This window comes from Silene latifolia, chromosome 3, assembly GCF_048544455.1.
Source record: "Silene latifolia isolate original U9 population chromosome 3, ASM4854445v1, whole genome shotgun sequence".
In the NCBI taxonomy this organism is placed as follows: Eukaryota; Viridiplantae; Streptophyta; class Magnoliopsida; order Caryophyllales; family Caryophyllaceae; genus Silene; species Silene latifolia.
This window is the reverse complement of record NC_133528.1, coordinates 152,835,176-152,858,994: the sequence shown is the minus strand read 5'-3', so window position 1 is coordinate 152,858,994 and position 23,819 is coordinate 152,835,176. Positions and strand designations below refer to the sequence as shown.

At 37.3% G+C, this 23,819-nt stretch overlaps 3 protein-coding genes across 6 annotated transcripts; 1 reads left to right on the top strand and 2 right to left on the bottom strand.

Annotated features, from left to right (window-relative positions):
• The first annotated feature begins 9,830 nt into the window (after positions 1 to 9,830).
• On the top strand, positions 9,831 to 18,840 carry LOC141648553 (putative bifunctional dihydrofolate reductase-thymidylate synthase). Of its 3 annotated transcripts, none has more exons than XM_074457279.1 (13): positions 9,831 to 10,034; positions 11,045 to 11,557; positions 11,684 to 12,068; positions 12,158 to 12,202; positions 12,463 to 12,528; positions 13,014 to 13,075; positions 13,165 to 13,239; positions 13,610 to 13,775; positions 13,859 to 13,982; positions 14,508 to 14,614; positions 14,722 to 16,493; positions 17,953 to 18,048; positions 18,126 to 18,840. In XM_074457279.1, the coding sequence occupies exons 2-11, from the start codon at positions 11,133 to 11,135 to the stop codon at positions 14,830 to 14,832; spliced, it is 1,566 nt and encodes a 521-aa protein (XP_074313380.1). In that variant the 5' UTR covers positions 9,831 to 10,034; positions 11,045 to 11,132; the 3' UTR covers positions 14,833 to 16,493; positions 17,953 to 18,048; positions 18,126 to 18,840. The 3 variants fall into 3 exon arrangements, with proteins under 3 accessions (XP_074313380.1, XP_074313381.1, XP_074313379.1); XM_074457280.1 differs by having other exon boundaries at positions 14,722 to 16,254; positions 16,343 to 16,493; positions 17,953 to 18,686; XM_074457278.1 differs by having other exon boundaries at positions 17,953 to 18,686.
• Positions 14,256 to 17,928, bottom strand: LOC141648554 (putative jasmonic acid carboxyl methyltransferase 2). 2 transcript variants are annotated; one of them, XM_074457282.1, is made up of 4 exons: positions 17,128 to 17,928; positions 16,151 to 16,555; positions 15,604 to 15,864; positions 14,256 to 14,612 (listed from the first exon to the last, which is right to left on the bottom strand). In XM_074457282.1, the coding sequence occupies exons 1-4, from the start codon at positions 17,200 to 17,202 to the stop codon at positions 14,601 to 14,603; spliced, it is 753 nt and encodes a 250-aa protein (XP_074313383.1). In that variant the 5' UTR covers positions 17,203 to 17,928; the 3' UTR covers positions 14,256 to 14,600. The 2 variants fall into 2 exon arrangements, with proteins under 2 accessions (XP_074313383.1, XP_074313382.1); XM_074457281.1 differs by lacking the exon at positions 14,256 to 14,612 and adding an exon at positions 14,925 to 15,497.
• On the bottom strand, positions 18,013 to 19,332 carry LOC141649993 (putative jasmonic acid carboxyl methyltransferase 1). Its single transcript, XM_074458656.1, has 3 exons — positions 18,879 to 19,332; positions 18,462 to 18,722; positions 18,013 to 18,357 (listed from the first exon to the last, which is right to left on the bottom strand). Exons 1-3 carry the CDS (start codon positions 19,200 to 19,202, stop codon positions 18,013 to 18,015), a joined length of 930 nt encoding a protein of 309 aa, XP_074314757.1. The 5' UTR covers positions 19,203 to 19,332.
• Positions 19,333 to 23,819: the final 4,487 nt, after the last annotated feature.

The window sequence follows — 23,819 nt, the reverse complement described above, 5'->3', positions numbered from 1 at the left end:
AGAACGGTTTGGAGCGTCTCAATGTCCTCCTCCCTTTGGGCGATGATAGCATCTTTGTTCCGGACCACCTTCCCCTGGGCCTGAAACATGCCCTTAAATTCGTCCCTCTGCGTACGGTAAAGGTCGGCGTGCTTCTGAACGAGGTCACGCCCCTCCAGCAGCTTAGCAATTTCAGCCGCCGCAGCCTCGGTCTTGGCTCTCTCAGCAAGGACCTCCTTTTCAGCGTCCTCCCTGAGTTTTCTCTCGGCACGGACTGCCTCCTCGGCCTCAGCCTTGGCCCTCTTAGCCTCCTTGTTGGCCGCGTCGAGTTCAAGCCTTAGCCGCTCGAGCTGTGGGGCAGCTTCAGCCATGGTCTTCTCTTGCTCCATAATAAGAGCACCGGCCGTATCAGCCCACTTCGCTAGTAACCTGATCAAACTTAGGCCCTCCGACTTAATCTGGAGGGGGGTAGGCTTCGGGAAGGAGGTGACAACGGTGGCATCTTGACCACTTGCTTGCGCAGCTTTCCCCTCGGCACGCCGTTCAACATTGTGTCCGGTGGACGGCAGCGGTTGATCTACAAAAAATTCAATCAAATCATCCATGTCAACATTCATGGACAAACCAGAGAGCCTGTCATCAGGAACGCCCAATGAACCGGCTAAGTCTGAGTCATAGGATAGATCAGTAATACCAGGCTTGGACTTCTTGGTCGGAGGGCCCATTTCCTTGCCGCCCTCGGTAGCAGCAGCAGCAGCAGGGGTAGACTTTTTCCTCTTAAGGACAAGGGGAGATCCCTCCGCATCGGAGTCCCTCCCATTGCTGATATCAACGATCACCACCGTCTCCTTCTGGACTGAAGGGATGGGAGGTGGAACTGATGTCGACGCCGTCGCCGCCGAAGACTTTGTTTTCCGCGTTCGGCGCGGCATGTTACTAGCAACCTTTGCCTGGGCCGCCTCCACATTCAGGCTTTTCAGCTGCTGATCCATGAGATCATTCAGCGACGTCCTGCGATCACGGGCCAGAGCCTTAGGGTGCAAATCGACATTGATCTTATCCTTGTGCGGCCCCATTCTCCGGAGGATATCCTCGAGCAGTCCGGTCCAAAGTGGTCTCGCAAAGGAAACACAAAGAAGAGTTAAGTATACGAACTAAATCAAAATTCAAAGAAACAAAACATTGAGAGCAGAGATGGGCCTCACACCGACCCCACTCACCCCGTGCTAGGGCCGGTATGAGGCCGACATGGCGAAGACGGCTCATCCCGAAGAATGATCTGCGTTGGGGGAATCCATCTCTTCGGCACCCCACTCTTGTCCGCCTCAAAAGCCTCATCGCCACCTCTCATCCGCATTAAGAGGGACCTTCTTTGGCGTCCATCTTAAGCTTATTCCGGGTGACCCATTTGTCATGCTCCGCCTTGGTCTCGCACCGCAAATTAACTTGGTCTTTGAAAGGACCAAGGCGTGGGATAGTCATCCGGCACCTCAACGTACACCCACCGGTCTTTCTAGTCTTTGCAGGAAGTAAGTTTATCAACGGAGACGTAACCCGGCTCCATTTGCACGCTGTACCATCCGACGCGACCAGGAAACGACGGCCGAAGGTGGTGAAGCCGACGGAATAAATTAATCGTCGGCACCTCCCCCTTGAAGAGACAGAGCCAGACAAAGCCGACTATGGTCCTAATAGCCAAGGGGTGCAGTTGGGCCACAGCGACGTTCATGGCCCTAATGATGGCCATAACATATTCGTTCAGCGGAAACCGGAGCCCGTACTCCAAGTGCCGGATGTAAACGCCGATGCAACCCGGTGGAGGGCAACAGACGGCCTGACCCTCCTCAGGGACAACAATTTTGTATCCCCTGCCGAAGTAGAAATGGCCTTCGAAGAATGTTTCGCCGGAACAACTGGCGAATTTGTGGGTCCAAGCACGGTCAGGACCGACCTTACAGGTGTCACCATGATCCATGATGAACTGCCTCCCCTCATTGGGACGAGTCCTTCCAACACCCTCGCCGACATCATCAAAGTCCTCATCAGTTTCGGCGTTATCCTCCCAACCCTCCAAAGCTTTCGGGTCAACTTCGGGAGAAGGAGACCTAGGACCCCCGGACCTTAGCGGGACGGCGGCCAGTGCCTCCTCTTCATCAAGACGCGACGGGGAACCCCCCGGCGCACGGTTACTAGGACTGGCATCAGCGGAAGACATGTTTACAACAAAACTTAAAAAGTTAAAAAGTTGGAAAATTGGTTTGTTTACCTCGAAGAAAAGTGCTACGCCGGAGAAACAATTCTGAAAGCTAGAGAGAAGTTTCGTCAAAAAGGGCTAGAAAGAAGAAAATTTTAGAGAAAATGAAATTGGTGGCCAATTTCAGGGACTAACTGCCCTATTTATAAGGGAAAGCCCATGAAGAAGGACCAATCAGGGCGCAGCCCATGAAACGTCAGCCAATCAGCGAACAGACACGTGTCAGACATGCAACCACGGAATGTCAATCGTTGCAACAGTTGAACGTCAATCAATGCAACAGTGACCAAACGTCTTCAACACGCCCCTTCAAATCTCTCTGCCTATTCATCTTCCTCAACAAATTCCTAAGTATCTGTTCTCCGCCGGCCACATGATCAACCAAGCTTGTCAACACCGGCTGGAAGCAATCAAAAGCACACGGCGCTCACAACCTCGGTCTCGGCCAGCACCACTTTCTTTTCCACATCTGATGTCCATTACACATCCATGTGGAGGGGGGATATGGTACGGCCTAATCAGAGCCACGCCGAGGTAGAAGAAGCCGGGGCAGGAAAAAATTTTGTCTTACGCAGAATATACGCTCAACATACATCGGAGCCCATACCACGGCATAGACTACGCTGGGGGCAAATTGATGGGGCATATTCTGCACCCTCTGACCGAGTCAACATATTGAGCGAGGTCAAAGATATCCACAGCAAGTCAACGACTTAGACAGCCTAAACCGACGCAGCCTGTCGGCCTGTCTCTTGTGCCTCGGCTGGGGCAACTAGCCAGCCGGGGCACATATCCGCGAACTCATATCCAAGACCCCTCGGCGGCGAGTCAACAGGGTCCGCCGGCCTGCCATAGGTCCCTCGGCCGAGGGTAGCTCAGTCTTTCCACCTGCTAGCCACTTGGCCACTACGTGACAAAAGGTGAAAGTCTATAAATACTCCCCAACCCTCATTGAGGAAAGGATCCACAATTTAACCTAAGAATCACTATTCATCTGGTAATATCTTCCTTATCTCTCTACAATATATACTTCGCCAAGTAACAACAATTTACCTCTCTAAGTTACTGACTTGAGCGTCGGAGTGAGTTCGCTCGGTCCAAAGCCGAGCCCTCAGTTTGTTCACTGTTTCAGGAGACCGAAAGGAGAAGCCAACCAAAGACGTCATTCTACAAGCACGGGTGGAAACAAATAACTGCTCTGGAATTACACCCGGAACAATTTGATATTAAATTTAAATATTTAAGGTAAAATTTGGCATTGATTATATAACTCATTTTCATTTCTAACCAAACCTATATTCTAATCAATCTCTTTCGACATCTCATTTTTCTTCTAAACAACATCATTCACCTCAAATAATGTCAAAATAACAAGGACACGCGTCGGACACGTGCCCAAATACCATGGACACGCGTCGGACACATGCCCAAATAAAAGTAGGAAGTTAGACACGGCTTTATAGGTGTCCGACACGTTTAGGCGTGTGTCCGATGAGTGTCGGTGTCCGACACTGTGTCGGACACGGGACGGCTGATTAAGAGAAGTGTCCGTGCAACCTAGATAAGGCATACAAACGGACCTTATTACAAACGTAAAAACAATTACCTTTCATTTTCATATTTAATATATAAAAATTAAGAAGTAGTACGAGTCGAAATATCAATACATTGTATTCGCTCTTGTTTTTACACCTCATGAACAAATATATTACTATAATATTTATTCACGAGACGCGAAAATTGGAGTAAAATACAATTATTAATATTTAAACTCTTTTTTTTTTCTCTCTTAATTAACAGTCGAAATAGCAGAAACAAGCAAATCCAGGGAAGTCAAAGTGGCAAGCACCCTCAGCTGCACCTTCATCGTCAACGCATTTCGTATTACAATCTGCGGAATTGTCACAAAATCCAGTCCATGTTTGGCTATACTGCTGGCATAATTTTCCTTCTGCTATTGGTTTTTCTGTAAACATAATTAATTAATTAATTAAATTAAATTACTTTGTCTAATGTTAAAAATAATTAAGGATTAAGTCGGGGTCAATCTATGCTACTTAGAGCATCTACAATGGTAAGCTAGTTGCTACTAGCTTACCTTTGCCACATCAACTTTTTAAAGCCACAACAATTTCAAACTATAATTTGCTCCAATGGTTAAGCTAATTTACTAGTAGCTTAATTGAACCCACTTAACACACCCTCTATTTTTCTACTGGTTACATTCTTCTTGTAGGACCATTTGAGCTACTAGCTCCATGGAGCTACTAGCTCAATTTAAGCTAGTTTATGTAGAGTGCTCCAATGGTTAAGCAAGTAGCTTGAAATCTTTTTTATTTGCAAGCAAGTCCTTTTAGGTAACCATTGGAAATACTCTTATATATGTATAAACTTCCTTTGTCTCGATCTTTTGGATACAGTATCTATTTGAGTTTATTTCATTAAAATAACTTTATGTTTTCCCATTTGTTTAGAATTCTACATCTTATTGTAAAAAATTGATCCATTTATTAGCAGTAAATGAACAACATTTTTACAAAAGTGGATGTTTCACTGTGTAATACCGTATTTATATTATAATTTGTAATGTAATTTGTAATCATGTAAACTCTCTTAGGTCATAAATTTATTCATAAATTTTGTAATTTTTCAAAATCAACACAACTTATCTAAAGTTATTTACTACGGAGTAATATGCATGAGGGATTAAGCTAAGCACAGACCAATCAGACCATGACTCATGCAAACGTTAATTTGGAAAAGTATTTACAATAATTCTACGATTAGAAATATAAGATTGATATTACGGTCCTAGGTAGCTAAAATTTGAACGTCGTCCCGGCATGCATGCTGCATGCATGCACGCAAACGTATGAGTGTATGACTTTACCTAGTACGGTACTTAGGAGAAGAAAAGACAGCAAAAAAACAATGAAAGCGCTTGGAATGCCGAAGCCAGATTTAGCCATATTTTTCTTCTCTTATTATTAGCTTGTAAGTTGTAAATACAATTATATACTCCCTCCGTCCCGGTCATTTGTTGTCCTTTGGTTTTGGCACAAAGATCAAGGAAAGGGGAGGGGGCCAATGACTAAATGACAAGTGGAATAAATTGGGTGTGAATGATCAAATTAATCATCAAATTCAATCTTAAAATAGAAAAGGACAACAAATGACCGGGACGGAGGGAGTAGTAATTATAGTAATAGTAATAATGATCTGATGGTTATAAGTTACTGTGGAGCTCACAGTTACAAATGCCGGTATTTATAGATAGATACCAAGGTTATTTTGGTACCATAAGGTATTGTTAATCTGTTATGTTGCCACCTGCCATCTTTCTTACATACTCCTTTCATTCGAGTCATTTATTTGCCTTTAATTTTTGTATAAAGACCAAAGAAAGAGGATGAGAGCAATTATTATATGACAAGTGAACCAAATTAAGTGTGGGGATTCAATTGCCCATTAAAGACATTCCTAAATAGAAAGACAAACAAATGACTGAAATACCATAAAATGGAATAGGCAAACAAATAACCGGGAGTATATACATAATACATGAGAGAGTTGAATTTGAATAAGTCGGCCATCTCAAAGGGGTATAATTTTTTTGGTGTTGGTCAGAAGTATCTCGACTCCTACCAATAGTTATCGTATTTTGAGTCTAACGGTGTTATATAGACCTCGTGCAAAGAATGCAAAATGTATATAGAGTTTTATTACTTTTTATAGAGTATTGTTTATAGATTTTAATTTAACAACTTATTAGTTTTACATTTCTCATTCGGTCATTTTGATTTTGAAAAGAAAAAAATAAATTTACAAAATAATCAAGAAAATTAAGTAATTTCATGAAATGTATATTATAATGAAAAAGAATATTTATATGCAGAATGTGAGCTTTAGAGTTGTATAAATTTTCAGTAAGGATCCTCTGTCCCACTTTTGTATCCCATTGTGTGTGCCACTCCACTCACCTTTTGATACATTACTTGTTGCAAAATAAAATATTGCAATAATTATGTTAATTTGTTGATGTGTTAGAAGATGATTGAAGTGGTACATACATTGGGACACCAAATGGGACAGAGGATCCCCACTCATAAATTTTCACTCTATCAAATTAAGCTCATTTGTAACCCAACATATTAATCAAATTAAATTCATTTATAGAAAGATAAACAAATAATTGACGGGATATAAAAAATAGTCTGATAATAGAGTACTAATAAAGTATGAGAGTGTGAAAATTTTATTAAATCTTCAATTGCTGGGAGGATAAACAAATGGAAGACTTTACCTTGCATAGTTGAATGGAAGAGTTGAAGTCCATCAGTTAATAAAGAATTGTACATTTGAATGGGTCAGTCTTAGACAATATGTCTACCAATAGACATTTAACCCTAAAATAATGTGACGTATCGTTTAAGATGGGGATATTCATAGGATAGCATATAAAAAAATTAAAAATTAAAAATTAAAATACTAAAATATTCTTACACAGTACAATGCCATTAAATAAGTCGTCTTATGCTCAAATATTTTTATTCCCGTATATTTTTGCGATCTCATTGTCTATCAAATTTTATACCGAGTATCTTTTCATTTGAAATGAAGTTAAATATCTGTTGATATGCTATTGGTCTAATTTACTCTTCCCGATTCGGTCATTTGTTTGTCTATTCCATTTTGGTATGTATTAGTCAATTGTTTGCATTTCTATTTTAAAAATGTATTTGATGAGCAATTGGATCCTCTACACTCAAGTTGGTCAATTTATCATCTAATGACCATGGCCTCTTTCTATTTTAGAAATTGGCCTCTTTCTAATGATTTTTGGGGTCTTTTGCCAAAATAACCATTTGGCCGAAACTATTTACCATAATGATCATATGTCCATTATATTTCCCAAAATAGCCATACAACATTGTAAATGACTATCTAAACTTAATTTTAAAAATTATTTAAGTTTATCATGATATAAGAATAATTTAAGTTAGAAAAATGGAGGAAACGATTATAATCTTTTTACAATTTCAAAATATCTATAAAATTTTCATTAAAAGCTATAAAAATAAAAATGCGCTTTCATTGTTGATAGGGCATTGACAATGATAAAGAAAATTGCATGTTCTTTTATTTTTTAAAAACTGTATGTTCTTTCTTTTTTTTCCACACAATATTTTATGAAAGTATTTATAAATCTACATGTTCATTTGCAACTTAAACAAAAATCACTTCACTCAAAAGTTAAAAATAGATCCATAGGCCAATAGATTAAATATTTTTCTTAATTTTATGAAAATATTATTGAAATATTACTATTTTTTAATTTTGTTGAATTTTTTTCATAGTTTTTGTATGTTTTTACTATTTTGGGGGAATATAATAAAATTGAAAAACCTTATAGTTTAGCTTTTTATGGCAACTTTATTAATTTACATGGTCATTTTGGTAATTAGATTTATAAAATGGTCACTTAGGTAATTAGATTTATGAAATAGTCATTTTGGAAAATCACAAAAACTTTGGAGGAAAATAGTTTGAGTTAAATGGCTATTTGGGCAAAAGACCTGCTTTTTTAGCCAAAATCAAATAAAAACAAGTGAACCCCGATAAACTTTCCGCGCACCACGCCTTACACTGCTATTTCCCTGTCAACAACCAACTAGACAACCACCCTATAACAACAACTAGTTTTATATCCGTGCAAAAAAAAAATGCACGGGTTTACTATTTAAATTCAGTTAATTATAAAACGATAAATAAAAATAAACAGATTATTATTAAAATCTATATTATGTGTTTACATATGAAATTAGCTATATTAGAAGTATTAATTATTATTAATTACAAATGAGTTTTGTAAACTTTCGAAAATATAAAATTGGTTATATATAAAATATACATAATGTAAATTTTAAGTCATATAATAAGAGATTGATATTGTGAACTTTCTAAAATAAAATGAGAAATTGATGGAGTTTTTTTAGTGGTGGGGTAGGGGGTAAAATTAATGTATTTTTCTTTGTTTTAAGGAGCCAATCAGAAGAGTTTTAAAAACTCAGCTTTTATATATAGAAATTTTTTCAACAAATACAAACCTAAATTGAAAAAAACAAATTAAATAGTGTAAATTTGATTCATAAGCATGGTATTAGCAAATTGCAAATATATTTTACATCAAATTTTGGTTGATTTAAGAGGTTGTGTGGGTAGAAATCGAGAGAATTGAGATTAAAGTTTTTTTAATTTTTAACCAAGGGTATGCAAATGGAAAATATCACACAAAAAGTATTGCAGTTAGTAAAATGTGTACTGCCAAAATAAACTCCGTTCTTTTGGTAAAGGTTTGATCAATATCTATAAAAATCGAACGACTTCGTAATTAACCATTTACCTCTTTGAACATTAATTGATAAGTAATGATAACAGTAAATTCTGGAGGACCAACTCATTTAGCAATAGGCTTCGCTCTCTTACGAAGCGACGTGCAAATCGAGCTAACGATTGACTTGCAACGGCTTATGTTATCTTGGAAGCTCCACCTTCTGATCCCCGAGTCATCTTAAGAGAAGACCTTATTATAAAGGTTGCATTTCCACGCATTGTAGCTAATTACTCGTAGTTATTTATTTTTGGGTTCGCCCTCGTATTATACCCTAAAAAGACATTGCCGTTGGCGGTGAGATATTCAATACTTCCTCCATCCCGATCATTTGCCTACCTTTGATCTTAGCACAATTATTAAAGCATCGCCCCCATATTATACCCCTGTGATCATGATGGGTATGGATAACCAAATCATACATTAAAAACACTCTAGATATAGAAAGATAAAAAAAAAATGAAAAACACCCTAAAAAAAAAAATGTAAACAAATGACCCATCCGAGAGGTATTTTTTTTTTGGTTTTTTCTACGATGTACCCTTGTGTTTTTCCGGATTCTATCCTATACCCTCCCCTTTTCAAAATCACACAAAATACCCCTAAACTCAGTAAATAGTTCTACAAATACCCAAAATGCTAAATTTTGCAATTTTAAATATTATATTTGGGCGGTTTTAGTTGATTAATCATCTAGAATACGTAGAACAATCAATATAAACCTTATTTAGTCATCAATTTACAATTTTTGTGACAATATATAACCATTTTAAAACAGGAATTTAGGGGGTGTTTGGTTGGAGGTTTTGGAATGAATTGGAATGAGTTCAATCCATTCTAGATTTTGGTTGTAAGGTTTTGGAATTATAACTCCATTCCAACCCATTGGAATCTACCCTATTGCTATACTCAGTCCATTCCAAGATCAAACCAAACACTTGTGAGCAAATATGAGTTATAATTCCATACCTCTATGATATCACAATCCATTCCAATCCATTCCGGTACTTTGAACTAAACGACCCCTTAAATACTTGGGGTATAATAGGAATTAATATGAGAGTTTAGGGGTATATGAGATGTTTTTTCAAAATCGAGGATATATGCTAGAATTCGGAAAAATACGGGGATAGCACGTAGACAATGTTGCTTTTCTCTTTTTTTTTTTTTTTTTTGGTTGTTAAGAACATGTTCTCTAAGAAAACAGAAATACAGTTTCGCGGGAGTTTCCCGCTGTGTGCTTCCTTCCTTCAACTATTCAACAATTAAAAATCCTGGGCATTGAATGCTTCATCGCGGACCTAATTTTTTTAATTGTAAATTGCAATCACACAATTTCAATCTTTAATAGTTTAAAAAATGACTCGATTTTCAAATACTACCTCCATAATTTCCCTCTTTTTCCGATCTGTAAGTCAACTCTTATTTCATTTCAATTTTTGCAGTTAATTTATCTATTTTTGTATAATTAATCCTATTTTGCTGATTAATTAGGCTATTTTGCTGATTAATTGATGTAATTATTGTAATTTTGCATGATTTATTGATCATATTCAGCAATGGTAGAGTTGTAGTAGTTCGAGTGCGTTTGCATTGTTCGGATTTAGTTCATTGTAATCGTTAATCGAATAGTGAAATTTTAGCGTTGGAAATACACCCTCCGTCTCAATCATTTGTTTTTTTATTACTCCGTATTTGTGAGGAATGTAAATAAATGATTAGGGCAGACGGAGTACTTGATTGATGTAATTATTAATTAGTACTTTTATGATTATTTGGAATTTGCCATCTACTAATACAGTAATACTGCATTTTAGTAGAGACGAGGCGAGAGTACGACATTACTTACATTTCTGACCTCCTTCATCTGTGGCGGAGTCTGGATTTGAAATTAGGGAGGTTAAACACTTATCGGAAATTTTAGGTCAAATTAGTAACAATAGAGTAACTTAGAAAACAGTTTCCCTCGCTCTCGAGACTGCCATAGTGCCATTGTCTCAATCTCATCCTTGCTCCAAGCTGGATCCATAGTGAGTTGCCTTTATGGTTTCTATTGCGCGATTGTAGTTTTCAGTCGTTTGTTGAGTCTAATTATAATCTGAAATTATTCGAGCAACTGGTTTAGATGATGAAAAATTAGGCGTACCATGTCATCGTACACCATACCAATGAGAATATTAGAATTGACTATACTCTCTGTAGATAGTAATGAAGAATCTTAGTAGAATAAAAAATTACGGCTTCTCATTTGTTGGGGTGTAAATAATCATGTACACTCTTTGTAGCTTAGAATTTTTCATAAAGGATTGGACATCTGTGCGCAACTGCGCTTTTCAGCTCTAGGCTGTTTACTTTCATAATTTATTAGCGTGCATTTGAAAAAAAAACTGCGTATGTGATTAGGTATATTTTGATTTCAGGCTGAAATACAACCACGGAAGTCTCAGTCTTTGAACTGTTACCTGTACGATTTTTTCTGCCATTCTCAAAGACAAGGGGAGTATTTCAATGGGTTCCGAGATTCCAACTGTTTCAAATGGATGTTCGAGTGAGAAAACTGTCAGTAGAAGGACTTATCAAGTAGTTGTTGCTGCAACAAGAGAAGGGGGACTTGGTATAGACGGGAGAATGGCATGGGACATACCAACTGACACAAAATTCTTTCACGATGTTACTACTAAAACATCAAATCCTGAGAAAATGAATGCTGTTATAATGGGCAGGAAGTCGTGGTATAGTGTCCCTCCTGAGGAACGCCCTCATTGCGGTAGGCTCAATGTCATTGTGACTCGTTCTCCAAATTTCGATATTGGGGGTTTGGAGAATGTTTTGGTGTGTGGAAGCTTGGATTCTGCATTGGAAATTTTGGCTTCACCCCCTTATGATGACTTGATTGAGACCGTGTTTAACATTGGTGGTGGCATTTTATTGAGGTTGGTTTTGGAATTTGGCTGCATCCTGTATAATTTTTTATTCTTCATTTGTGAAATTTCATGCATCATCAACTGGTTTTCTTTTACGTTTCATAAGTGAAAACTATCGTCGTTCTTTTTAACCAGGGACACGCTCAATGCTCCTGCTTGTGATGCGATCCATATTACAGAGATGGAGACCAGTATAGAATGTGACGCATTCATTCCATCCATTGACATGTCTTTGTTTCATCCTTGGTATTCATCATTCCCTTTGATCGAGAACAATATCCGTTACTCTTTTGTTACTTATGTTCGTGTGAGGAGTAATGCAGCTGAAAATGGTACTCCGAACAACAGCTGCAAGTCATGTTCTGGTATATTTGAGGTACAGAACTTCTCCTTCTTGCCTCAAATGATACGTGATAGGCATGAAGAGTACACGTACCTGGGGCTAGTTCAAGATATATTCTCGAGTGACAATTTTAATTACAGAACAAGGATTGGCACCTTGTCAAAATTCGGTTGCCAGGTAATCTTGACGAACTATTAGTTTTGAGAAGGCGATTCCTTAATTTTCTTATCCTGGTTTGTCATTTTAGTTGATTATTTTCTCTACAGATGAGATTCAATTTGCGCAAGACTTTCCCACTTCTTACAACAAAGGTATGTGATGCCAAACTAACCAGTTGTCGATTTTAGTTGCTTAGGCCGTTTGTTTCTTCTGGAAGTGATTGTCTGAGGATTTTAGATTTTACGAGTCCATCAAATTTACAGATTGACTAACCATCCATATAAATGCAGTTGCTAGTAGTTTGTTATACTCCTAATACTTGACTATTTAACTCATGGAATTGGAGATTCACATCCTATATTTGCTGCTTTTTATGTTGACTGATATGTATCTTTGTAATCTTGCATCACAGAGATTATTTTGGCAAGGCGTCGTAGAGGAATTATTGTGGTTCATCAGTGGTTCAACTGATGCTAAGGTATGAATAATTTATTCCTATGTGATCATGCATTTTTGTTGATTCGCCTGCCAGAACTGAAGTATCTTTGTGATTTTTGATGATATCATCTATTCATCCCTGCGATTTGGAATAACGACTTTGGTCTAAATGTAACTCGAAATGTGAAAAATTTTATCTACATAATTCTTTCTATTATTAGCCTATATCGTGTTAGAGTCAATAATTTGGAGTTTGCTCACATCTGTGCACTTCAAAAGAAGGTTTACAGCTGAGGACTCAAATCTCACCATATCCGAGTATAATGCTGTACACATGTATTCTTTGGGAATGTCTAGAAATTCCTTGACTGATGTTTTAACCACCAAATTCTGATTGGAACACACGCTTCTACTTATCGTCTGCAATTATTCCATATTCTGGGTAGTTTCTGGAATATTTTCAGTTCATCCCTTTCCCCTCTGTCAATTGCATTTGGAATGTAAAAGGGTATTTCCAAATCTCAGGTCCTACAAGAGAAAGGCATGGACATATGGGATGGATTTACATCCAGAAATCATATTGATAGGTACAACGTCAAGGTTTCATTCTGGCCTTATCTACTGGTGAACCAGAATTCAGCATAAATGCATCTGATGTACATACTTCCTGTTGCAGCATTGGCTTGACAGATCGTGAAGAGGGTGACTTAGGACCTGTTCATGGGTTCCAGTGGCGGCACTTTGGAGCCAGGTCTACTCTTGATTTAAGATATTTCCTTCTATTCTGTGCCATCACCCTATTGTGTATGGCATACGTATTAAGGAGAGTAATTGAGATGCATAATAATAATAAAAAGAGTAGAATAAAAATGTCGAGGGTTAATTAGATACTCCGTAAACCATAAGATGTAGTATAGTTTTTGTTCAAATTAGGGTAAAATACATTTTATATACAAAATTTAGAAACAGGATGATTTCGTTGAACTTGCCATTAAAAGAAGTTGAGGCAATTCAGAGAATAAGAGGGCAATTTTAGAGGAAAAGAGGAAGTAGTTAACATGCATTTTCACTGCATAAAGAAGAGAATGTGGATTCTGATGTTCACTGTTCTACGTCTTCAGATACATAGGTATGCATGCAGACTACACCGGCCAAGGAATTGATCAGTTGTTAGATGTTATTCACAAGATTAAGAATAGCCCAGATGACAGGCGTATCATCCTTTCATCTTGGAATCCGTCAGACCTTACAAAGACGGCACTTCCTCCAAGCCACATGTTTGCTCAGGTTAGGCACTATGTGTGACGGACCTTGTGTCTACTATGTCTTCCATAACAGGACTTATTCTCATTTGGTTCTTAATGTGCCAGTTTTATGTGGCAAACGGGGAGCTATCCTGTCTCATGTACCAACCGTCAGCAGATATGGGCCTCGGAGTGCCCTTTGACATTGCTTCTTATGCTCTCTTGACATGCTTGATTGCTCATGTTTGCGGTTAGTTTGTAATGTATTTTCTTGAGGCCATGTTTTTCTTTTGTTGGCCATATTTATAAACATCATACTAATTCGTCATGGGAGAATCGTTAAGGCTATTTATGCAATTATGAATTCTTTTTTTGGATTGTTTAGTGGGTTTAATTGCTGAATTGGTGTACTCATTTCTGAAAAAAAAAAAACAAAAAAAACTCTCTCGGTTGCGCTTGAGCATAAGGCTCCACTAGGCAAAAGTTGCATACTATTTTCTACTTCATTTATTATTCCATCTCCTTTGCCCCAATATACATTTTATTTGAAAATACAAATTTGTTTTTCAAAACAGTGCGCTGTGCGCCTAATTTCATGAGGCGTGCTTCACCTTGCACCTTCTCGCCTCAACACAATTCGCCCTTTTAAAATTAATGATGTGCATAGTATCCGGTGGGTCAGCGACACTATATTTTACTGCATGGTTCCTAAGAAATCCTGTTTGTTGAGTTATAATGTTGCTGCATGGTTCCTGATATACGTGCTTTCTGGCAGATCTTCTTCCTGGGGACCTCATTCATGACATTGGAGTTGCTCATGTCGACCACAATCATTTTGAGCCTTTTCAAGAGCAGCTAAGGAATATGCCTAAGCCTTTTCCTGTAATCATTTTCTATAACTTGATATGTTCATTGAAAATCAGAAATTTCACAATATTCTTTTTTCCAGTTCAAATTGTTAGATTATATATCATATTTGTTGTACATAGGTTTTGAAGATCAATTCTCAGAAGAAGAGCATCGATTCTTTTGTACCAGCTGATTTCAATCTTATCGGATATCATCCACACAAGCAGATTGAGATGAAGATGGCAGTATGAAGCCTGTGCTTTAGCAAGTTATTTGGGTGTAACTATTTGAGAATTACATCAGTTGAGACGTGTGTCAGATAGGTTATTACAACTACTGAACAGGTTGCAAGCCATCATTTACATTGAGTAATTATCTTGTGTGAAAAATTATGTTGAAACAGACTATTTTCATTATATAATGGTATTCCATCAGCATCAACATTGACATTGTATTTGAGCATAGATTTACCACTGTTAGCTACTTAGCTAATAATATAAATTCTGTTACATTCCGATTTAATGTTCTCTTTACAGGGTGCTGATTCTGTCGAGACTTTTCAAAGAAAGTTCTACTCTTTCTTGGTCACTGATAGCACAATGTTAAGGTACTCGCCTTTTTTCACAGCTATTCGTTCCTTAATACGTGTTTCAAACAATAGAAACAAATCATCCATGACTGCATGGGTAAATGTCGTTTCAAGTAAAGATTCTGTCACTACTCTTAAGCTCTTCGCTGCAAATTTGGCTTGGGTTTCTAGGTCTTGAGAGCTATCGACGCTCCAATCAATTGCAAATGTTTCGAGTTTGTTGATAGCAAATGATGTTTCAGCCTTGACTAATTGTCTTACCTCTTCAACTGTGGGATTATAGAAAGGAATGTTGAACTTGTCTAGGTTTTCCTGTTCAATCACACCCTGGTGATAACTACGGAGTTATTTTTCGACTAACAAAATTCAACCGACAATATAAATACTTCCGCCATTTCACTAAGATGTTTCATTGTTATTAACCATTGATTACCTTTAAAACCATGTCGTGAAGGGTAGAGCCGAGCAATTCCACTAACGAGTCTGGGTCATCACTATTGAAACTGCCCAGGAATATCAAGACCATGTGACCACCGAAGACCATTTCCCTCGAACGTGACCTTAGAAACAGTGTGAAGTCCCTCTTAAATTGTGCATTGTATGCCTTGTATACTCCTAGAGGGCTTGTTTTTGCTACGCATATGTTTCCCTTGTTCAATGGTTCGCCATTTTCGTTCACCAATCCGCTTGGTACCTGCCATCTCCGTTAACATAGCTTTAACATATGCATCTTCTATAGCCTGTATGGCTATATCTGACTAATCCATCATTTTGGTGATTTAATTTAAGGTTTAAGTAATTTCTTAATATGCTTAGGTAGAATATGACTTTCAAAAGTTGTCTAAATCGATGAAGTTTGAAAGAGCGATGAAGTATTAAGTTTTGTATGGAAGTATGGTTACGTTGTACTGTAAAAGAAGACCACAACTCACCAATGTGAATCTGGATTGGGCATATTATTATGAACATTGCGGAGTTACCTGAGAAAGCCAATGAAGACAGTATGTGGAGTGAACAAAATGAAGAAATTTGTCAGGGAAGACTCGTCCATAAAACGATTTGGGAGTTCCTGGCACAAAACAAGGTCCGAAACTGCTTCCTTTAGCTTCTTCTAATTCCTGGTTGAAACTCGGGAGCAAGTTAAACAAGGTATTGAAATCGTTCCCTGGTAGATCATTCAAGAACACTCCGAATTGTGGACATTGCCTGTTCAAATTCCGGCTGGCCTTGTCAACTACGTCAATGATTCTAGAGACTACTTGCAAAGCATTTTGCCCTGAAGAACAACCCATGTCCGCCATCATAAGGCATTCTGGCTTTAAGGTAATGTAGACTTCCCTTGTGCTTTCTTCTATTACGGGTCCTGCCTTTGCTGTTACTGTTCTCTGTTTCCAAGCAGAAGCTTGAGATTGCTGGCTTCATTGTAAAATGAGACTTGGCAAAAAAAAAAAAATTGAACCTAATTTCGATGCAGGACGATGGTTCTAAAATTCTCGCACATTTTGTATGATATTTTTCATTTCTTTTTAATAAATGCTGTTAGAAGCAAAATTATTTATCATATTGGGTCGAAAATAAAAATGTTTAGCATTATGGTGTTCAAGGTACTTTTTAGGTGTCAGGTTTACTGGGGGTAAATTGTATGTACCAGGGGCGTCTTACAATAATTGGAGGCCCAGTGCCACAAGGAAAAATGAGGCCCCAAATATAAATGCACACATATATTATACTTCGAGGTTCGTATTGAATTTCATTAATAAAGCTTGTAATACGGTGACCAAAAGCGGAGGCCCGGTTCCCACGCCCATGGTTGCCCGTGGCCTTAGACACCCCTGGTATGTACATCAGTACATGGCCGCTACAAGGTTAGGGACGAGCTTTTTCTACAATTAGACACCGTAATATGATTATGAAAAGTCGGAGAAACACGATAAGGTAGAGGGAGGAGGGTATAGACCTGAAGCAGCGAGTTTGTTGCGTAGCTGGTGTGACCATTGCCTTTTTTCATGTAAAGAACCTTTTCAACTAACATTTTTTTTTAGTATCTCCCTTTCTCCTAAGTTAGCGCCGATTTGGTTGCGTTGGTTATGAAGACGGTATAGCGAATCAGGAGAGGGATTGAGGAATATAAAAGGAGGGGAGATGAGGAATTATTGGTCTGCCAATGATTTGCATGGACCAGGATGGGGCAATATGGCATGGGCTTCCATTAGGTGCAGTAGATCTGAACTGGTTTCATTAATTAATGTTATCCTGCACAAATTGCGCAGAAATATTTTGAAAATAATTCGTTAAATTGACGATTGTAAATGTACGCACGATAATAGAGAAAACGAGCGTAAGAAACAATGTAAAAGGGTGCCTGCGACTCATATCTGCGTCTGCTGGTACATCAGACCCGATATTTCTGGATCGTGTTGGATAAAGATCCAAATCTGTGAGATTGAACCTCATATCTGTGTCTGCTGGTACATCATACCCGATATTTTTGGATCATGTTGGATAAAGATCCAAATCTGTGAGATTGAACCTAGATATAATGTTGGGCAAAAACATAATGGATACGGAGTTCGACATTTTAAGATCCATGTCTCGTCTGTATGGAGTTCGAAAGTTCTATTGAATCACATTTGTTTCCAAAAAGATTTTGAAGATCAACTCTCTGAAGAACATAGATTCTTCTGTACCTGATTTCAATCTTATTGGATAATTGTTTTGTATGAATAACTACTGTATGTTGAAACAGAATATGATATGTGTACTTGAACAATCTCTTGTGCAGATTACATTACAAACAGAATATAAGATGCTGCTTTTGCCTCGACTTTAAAAGAAAGAAGTTTCACTCTTTCTTGGTGACTGATAGCACAATGTTAAGGTATTCACCTTTTTTTCGAGCAATTCGTTCTTTAACACGTATTTCGAACAATAGAAACAAATCATCCATGACTGCAGGGCTAAATGTAGTCTCAAGCGAAGGTTCTGTCACTGCTCTTATGGTCTTGGCTACAAACTTGGCTCTGGTTTCGAGGTTTTGAGAGGTATCTATGCTCCAGTCAATTGTAAACGTTTCAAGTTTGTTAAGAGCAAACGATCCTTCAGCCTCGACTAATTTTCTTACCTCCTCAACTGTTGGAGCATAGAACGGCATGTTGAACTTGTCCAGTTTTTCCTGCTCAATCACATCCTGCTGACAACTCGCGGGTTAAATTTCGACATTTAACAATAATTGTGATTTCCGAATATCAAGAATTCTTCTACAATAGTAGATGCAAGTTAATTAATAATTACCTCTAGAACCATGTCCTGGAGGGTAGAGCCAAGCAACTCCAGCATCGTGTCAGGTTCATCACTATTGATGCTACCGATGAGTACCATTACCATGCCACCACCAGAGACCATTTCCCTTGAACGCGAGCTTAAAAACAACGTGAAATCCCTTTCAAATTGTGCATAATATGCCTTGTGTATCTCTGGAGGGCTTGTTTTTGTTATGTATATGTTTCCCTTGTTCAATGCTTCTCCATTTTCGCTCACCAATTCTCTTGGTACCTGTCATCTCAAATGTCAACACTTCACCGAAGAAATCTTAGCGTAATGATTACGACCCATGTATTATGTACCTTTTGGATCATTCGAGAATGGACACCAAATATAAAGAACTTTAATATACATTGGTGACTTCAAATTAAAATGGCATTTGTTTACCTGAGAAAGCCAATGAATACTATAGGAGGAGTGAACAAAATGAAGAAAATTGTCAGGGAAAACTCGTCCATAAAATGATTTAGGAATTCCCGACACAAAACAAGGTCCGAAATGGCTTCCTTTAGCTTCTTGTAAGTCTTGGTTGAAATTCGGGATCAAGTTAAACAGGGTATTGAAATCATTCCCGGGTAGATCGTTTAAGAACACTCCAAATTGAGGGCATTGGCGGTTTATACTCCGGCTAGCCTCGTCAGTTACGTCTATGATTTTCGAGACTAGTAGGAAAGCATTTGGCCCTGAAGAACAACCCATGTCGGCCATCATAAGGCATTTAGGCCTTAAAGTTAAATAAACTTCCCTTATGCCTTCTTCTATTACTGGTCCTGCCTGTATTGTTACTGCTCTCTGTTACAAAGCAAAAGCTCGAGATTTTAGAGCGAAAAACGATTGATAAAGAGACGATGTTTGTTCATTGTTTAAGGTTAGCTAAAACTATAGCTAGTTGAAGAAACTTGCATCTTTGTCATGTTTCCTGTTAATATATAGACCTCTAAATAAATAAATCGCCAGCCTTCTCGAACTATTTCAATGTAAAACCGTTGAACTTAATATTTTATGAAATTAGACATCCCCTACTACTAAGAGAATACAAATTCTTTTAGTTTTCCCTCAAAAAAGCATCTAGCTAAATAATGTAATAAATAAAATTTTCTTTCACTATATTATTATCTTTTCAATAAATATATTCTTATAAATAAACTCTAATTTTTTAAATAAGTTCATAATTATGATTTTTTCATTAAAATAAAATAAAATTGATATTAAACTATAAAGTATAAGTTGCTAAATTTTTCAGTAATGCAATAATTATTACTGTAGAGAATAACTTGACACATGCTTACTATTAGCTTCGTGACAAAAAACTTTCACTAAAAAAAATTCACAACTTAAATAATTTTTTTTTTATTAGTTTTCCATTATATTTTTTTTTGTTTCATATCAAAATACAATTAAGTGAACAGATAAATATTAATGAGGTGCAAATTTAAAAAGTATATAAATACTCCTATATACTAAGATAATACAAATTCTTTAAAAATTTCCTTCCAAAGTGCTCAAACTTATGTATATAAATAAATTAGATTTTCATTTATTAAACTAATTTTCCATTTAAAAAAAATCTATACATAAAAACTGTATCTCCTATTATTAACTTCGTGACAAAATTTTTTTTTTTTTAAATAATTTGATGTAATTAAAATATTTTCATAAAAAACATAATTCATGAAATTATTCAATTCTTTTGATTAATTTTAATATTAATTATTTTTTATAAAAAATTATGAGATATAAATCTAAAATCTATAACTAATACACTAAAAATTAAAAGGCCTATATTTACCGCGCATATTTGGGCGGGATCTACACTAGTTATATAATAAAGGAGTCGGAGGATGGGCAAACCTGCAATAGAGAGTTCCTTGCGTAGCTGGTATGGCCAACGCCTTTTTTCATGTGAAAAACCTTTTCAACTTCCATTTCTTTAGTATCTTTCGATCATTTCTCCTATGTTTGCAACGAAAAAGTACAAGATAACAACGTTAGTTTCATTAATATTTTGGGAAATTAACGCCAAATGCAAAGAAAGAACGACTCAATTATATAGGAGCAATCTTTACTATTCCTTGCAAATTCTTTAAACATGCAGCAAAACATTACAGATTTTTTTCAAAGAAAAAGACCCTACATTATGTTTTTCTTCTTGTTTGTATTGAATTATTGATTTCATTTAAATTATATCGTGCCCTGTAGGACCGTACTTGATTGTTTAGCTAGGAAGGAATGGAGATTAATACTTTTTTTAAAGATTTCGAGTGATATGTCTTCCAAATTATACCTAAACGTAGAATATGAATTTAGCAAATTAGGAATAAATTTTATAAAAAGAACATTGGTTAAATTTACGGTGTATTACGTAATGTTCATATCCAATTTCTCTTTGTTTTTTCATGCATATTTGTTAGAGGAATTAGGGTTAGGTTACGAGATATAACTACCGTCTAGGGTTTAGAATATTGTGACTTATTTTATATAAGAAATCACAACTCGATCAATGACACAATTCCCTTATGCAATTCTCTCAGTTATATTCTAGTATACCGATATTCCTCAACATTTTTTTTTTTGATGACGAGGGGGTTGAGTCCCCCCGGACCCATGCATTCCCGCACCACCACATGGACCATGTAAGCCACCCCCTTCGGGGGCTGCAGTGACCAAGTGATCATCGCCCCAGCTGGTAGTCGAACCTGGGACCTCTCAACTCCTACATTTCTGTAAGCTTCAAGGTTTAACCCAGCTACCACTGGACTAACACCACTTGGTTGATATTCCTCAACATTATTTTTATGAATGACAATAGTGTAAGAATATTGGGTCCAATACTATTTATGTGGACACACTATTATACAGATTGTATTTGTTTGCTATCGTTTAAGTTTAGCCCAATATAGTGATCCATCTGGATAATATAATACGGGCATATTAATTACGTCTTATAAAGTATGGGCCGGATATCTTAATTGTGTAGATACCCATTATGTTACTAATGCATGATGGACGCATTAGATTAAGGAGACTATATATAAGTCACCTGGGTTATGGTCCCTGGTAGCACACAATAACCTAATCTCCCCGCATCCCATCAGTAGAGAGATACCTATTGGTATGTGTGTCTACTAGAAGACCTAATCCCGAAGACCGTCCCTTCAGGCGGTTCATCCCTACCTTTTGTTATGTAATCAGGTACGCTTCCGCTCTATAGTTTATACCGAGTAATTTAGTATGAAGTTTATGGTCTCAATTCGAATTAATTCTAACAAGTGGTATCAGAGTCACCTTCATATTAAATTATTTGGGAATTGAAATCATACGGTATTACCTTTGGATTTTAATTAGATCCTTGTATTTTTAATTTGCCAATATCATGTCCCATGCTTCTCTGCACTTGTCCGTATGCATGATAATACATGTGGATTAAGAATTGATTTGTTGATATTATTATTAAGGTTGATTGATAGTATAATGATGATTAGTAAACGTACCGGATATTGAAGAGAGAGAGAAAACCCAAAAAAAAACCCAAATTAAAAAAACTCCAAACTTCGACCTCCCCCTCGCCGGCGGCTTCTCCGGTCGCCTCTTTGAGTCGCCGGCGAGACTCCTTCTAACGTTTGTTTCTCTTCCCTCACTGTCATCCGGTGAGTTGTTCGTATTAGCTGATCATTTGTGTTCTTTTTCTTCAATCAATCGCGTTTGTCATTTTAGGGTTCGGGTTTATTTCTGTTTTCGCCTTCGTGTAATCGCCTGTTTACTCGCTATTGTTGATTATTTCGTGACTGTTTTGGTCACCGGGGACGCCATCTCCTCCGATCGTCGTCCTGGTGTTTGTTTCGTTGTCTGGGTTTTTGCATTTAGTCGGGGTTTTTTTCGTGACTGATTATTTCGTCCTTGTTTTTTCTGGGTCTTTGCTTTTAGTCTGTTTGCTGGGCTTTGTTCTTGGTCAAGGGGCTTCTCCCTTTTCCGGTTTTTGAGTAGGTTCGATGCTGTGGTGTACTAGTCTGCTCCCGTTTTTTCAGTTTTTCTGAGTCGTTTCGGTGTTGTGGTTTGTTGTATCCCTTCTTCCGATTTGTGTAGCTATGTCTTCCGCTAATATTTATCAAAAGTTTCTTGAAACTTTTGCTAGTGCCCATGTCAGCGATGGGTTTATGGAGAATAATGGGGATAGGATGTTAGGCTACTTTATGAATTTGCAGGGGTCAGCTCCGTTAATTTTTAGCGGAGGTAAAAGAGCTTAAAGATAAGGGGAACGGTCTTTTTAGGCAAAATGATTTTGATAGTGCCGCGGAGTGTTACGATGAAGCTTGTAAATTACTTAGTTTGAGTTTGGGAGATATTGGAAGTAAAGATATTCAATCGGTATCTGACCTTGCTGTTTCTCTTATGTCTAATATGGCTGCATGTGCCCTGAAACTTGAGGAATACAGAGCTGCCTCGGGTTTATGCTCCATGATTTTGAACACATTCCCTCGTAATGTTAAGGCACTTTTTCGTAGGGCGGTTGCTTATATAAAGTTGAAAAGATTTTCGAAAGCTAAATTGGATCTGGTTAATGCTTTAATGGTGGAACCAAGTAATAAGGATGTGTTAAGGGAATTAGAGGTGGTAAAAGGTCATCTTCTCATAAAGGGAAATGGAAAAAGAGTGCTGGAAGTTGCTAATGAAGATTGCGTGGAGGAGAACAACAAGAAGTCTGTTCATGTTTTGGCATCGATGTGAGTATAAATGACGGGGTGAAAGCATGGTTACGAGGGTGATGGATGAACAAAGTGAGGTGAGTATAAGGGATACTCAGAGTGTGAATATGGAAGAGACGGAGGTTCAAAGTATTGGTGCTAATAAGTCAGTTATTGAGTTCTCCAAAAAGGGAGGTGGTAGTTCTACTTTAAGGATCCCAACAAATGCTTATAAAAAGTTGCTGGAAGGGAGAACGGTGAGCTTTTACCGTAAACGTGATTTGTCAACTTTAACAATTCGAATCCTGAAGGGTGAGACTAATAAGGAGATAGACTTTATAAAAGAACAACTAGGTTTCTGACCCGTGAAATTCACGGTTTTATCTGTTTTAGTTTTGATATTTTTATCATATTGTTAATATTTGTTCGAGCAATTAGTTGTTGATCTATTTAAAAATATACAGTCTTGAAATACATAGAAATTAGTTAGTTAATACCTTTTTTTTGACAACTTTGGTTTATTTTTTAAAATCGAATTCTGCAAGTGACAATGTGGTAGCAACTAATTTTGAGAAACTTGACAACGGAGCAATGACAAAGACGACACATTATATATACGTGTGTTTTACTCTGCAATATAATTAAG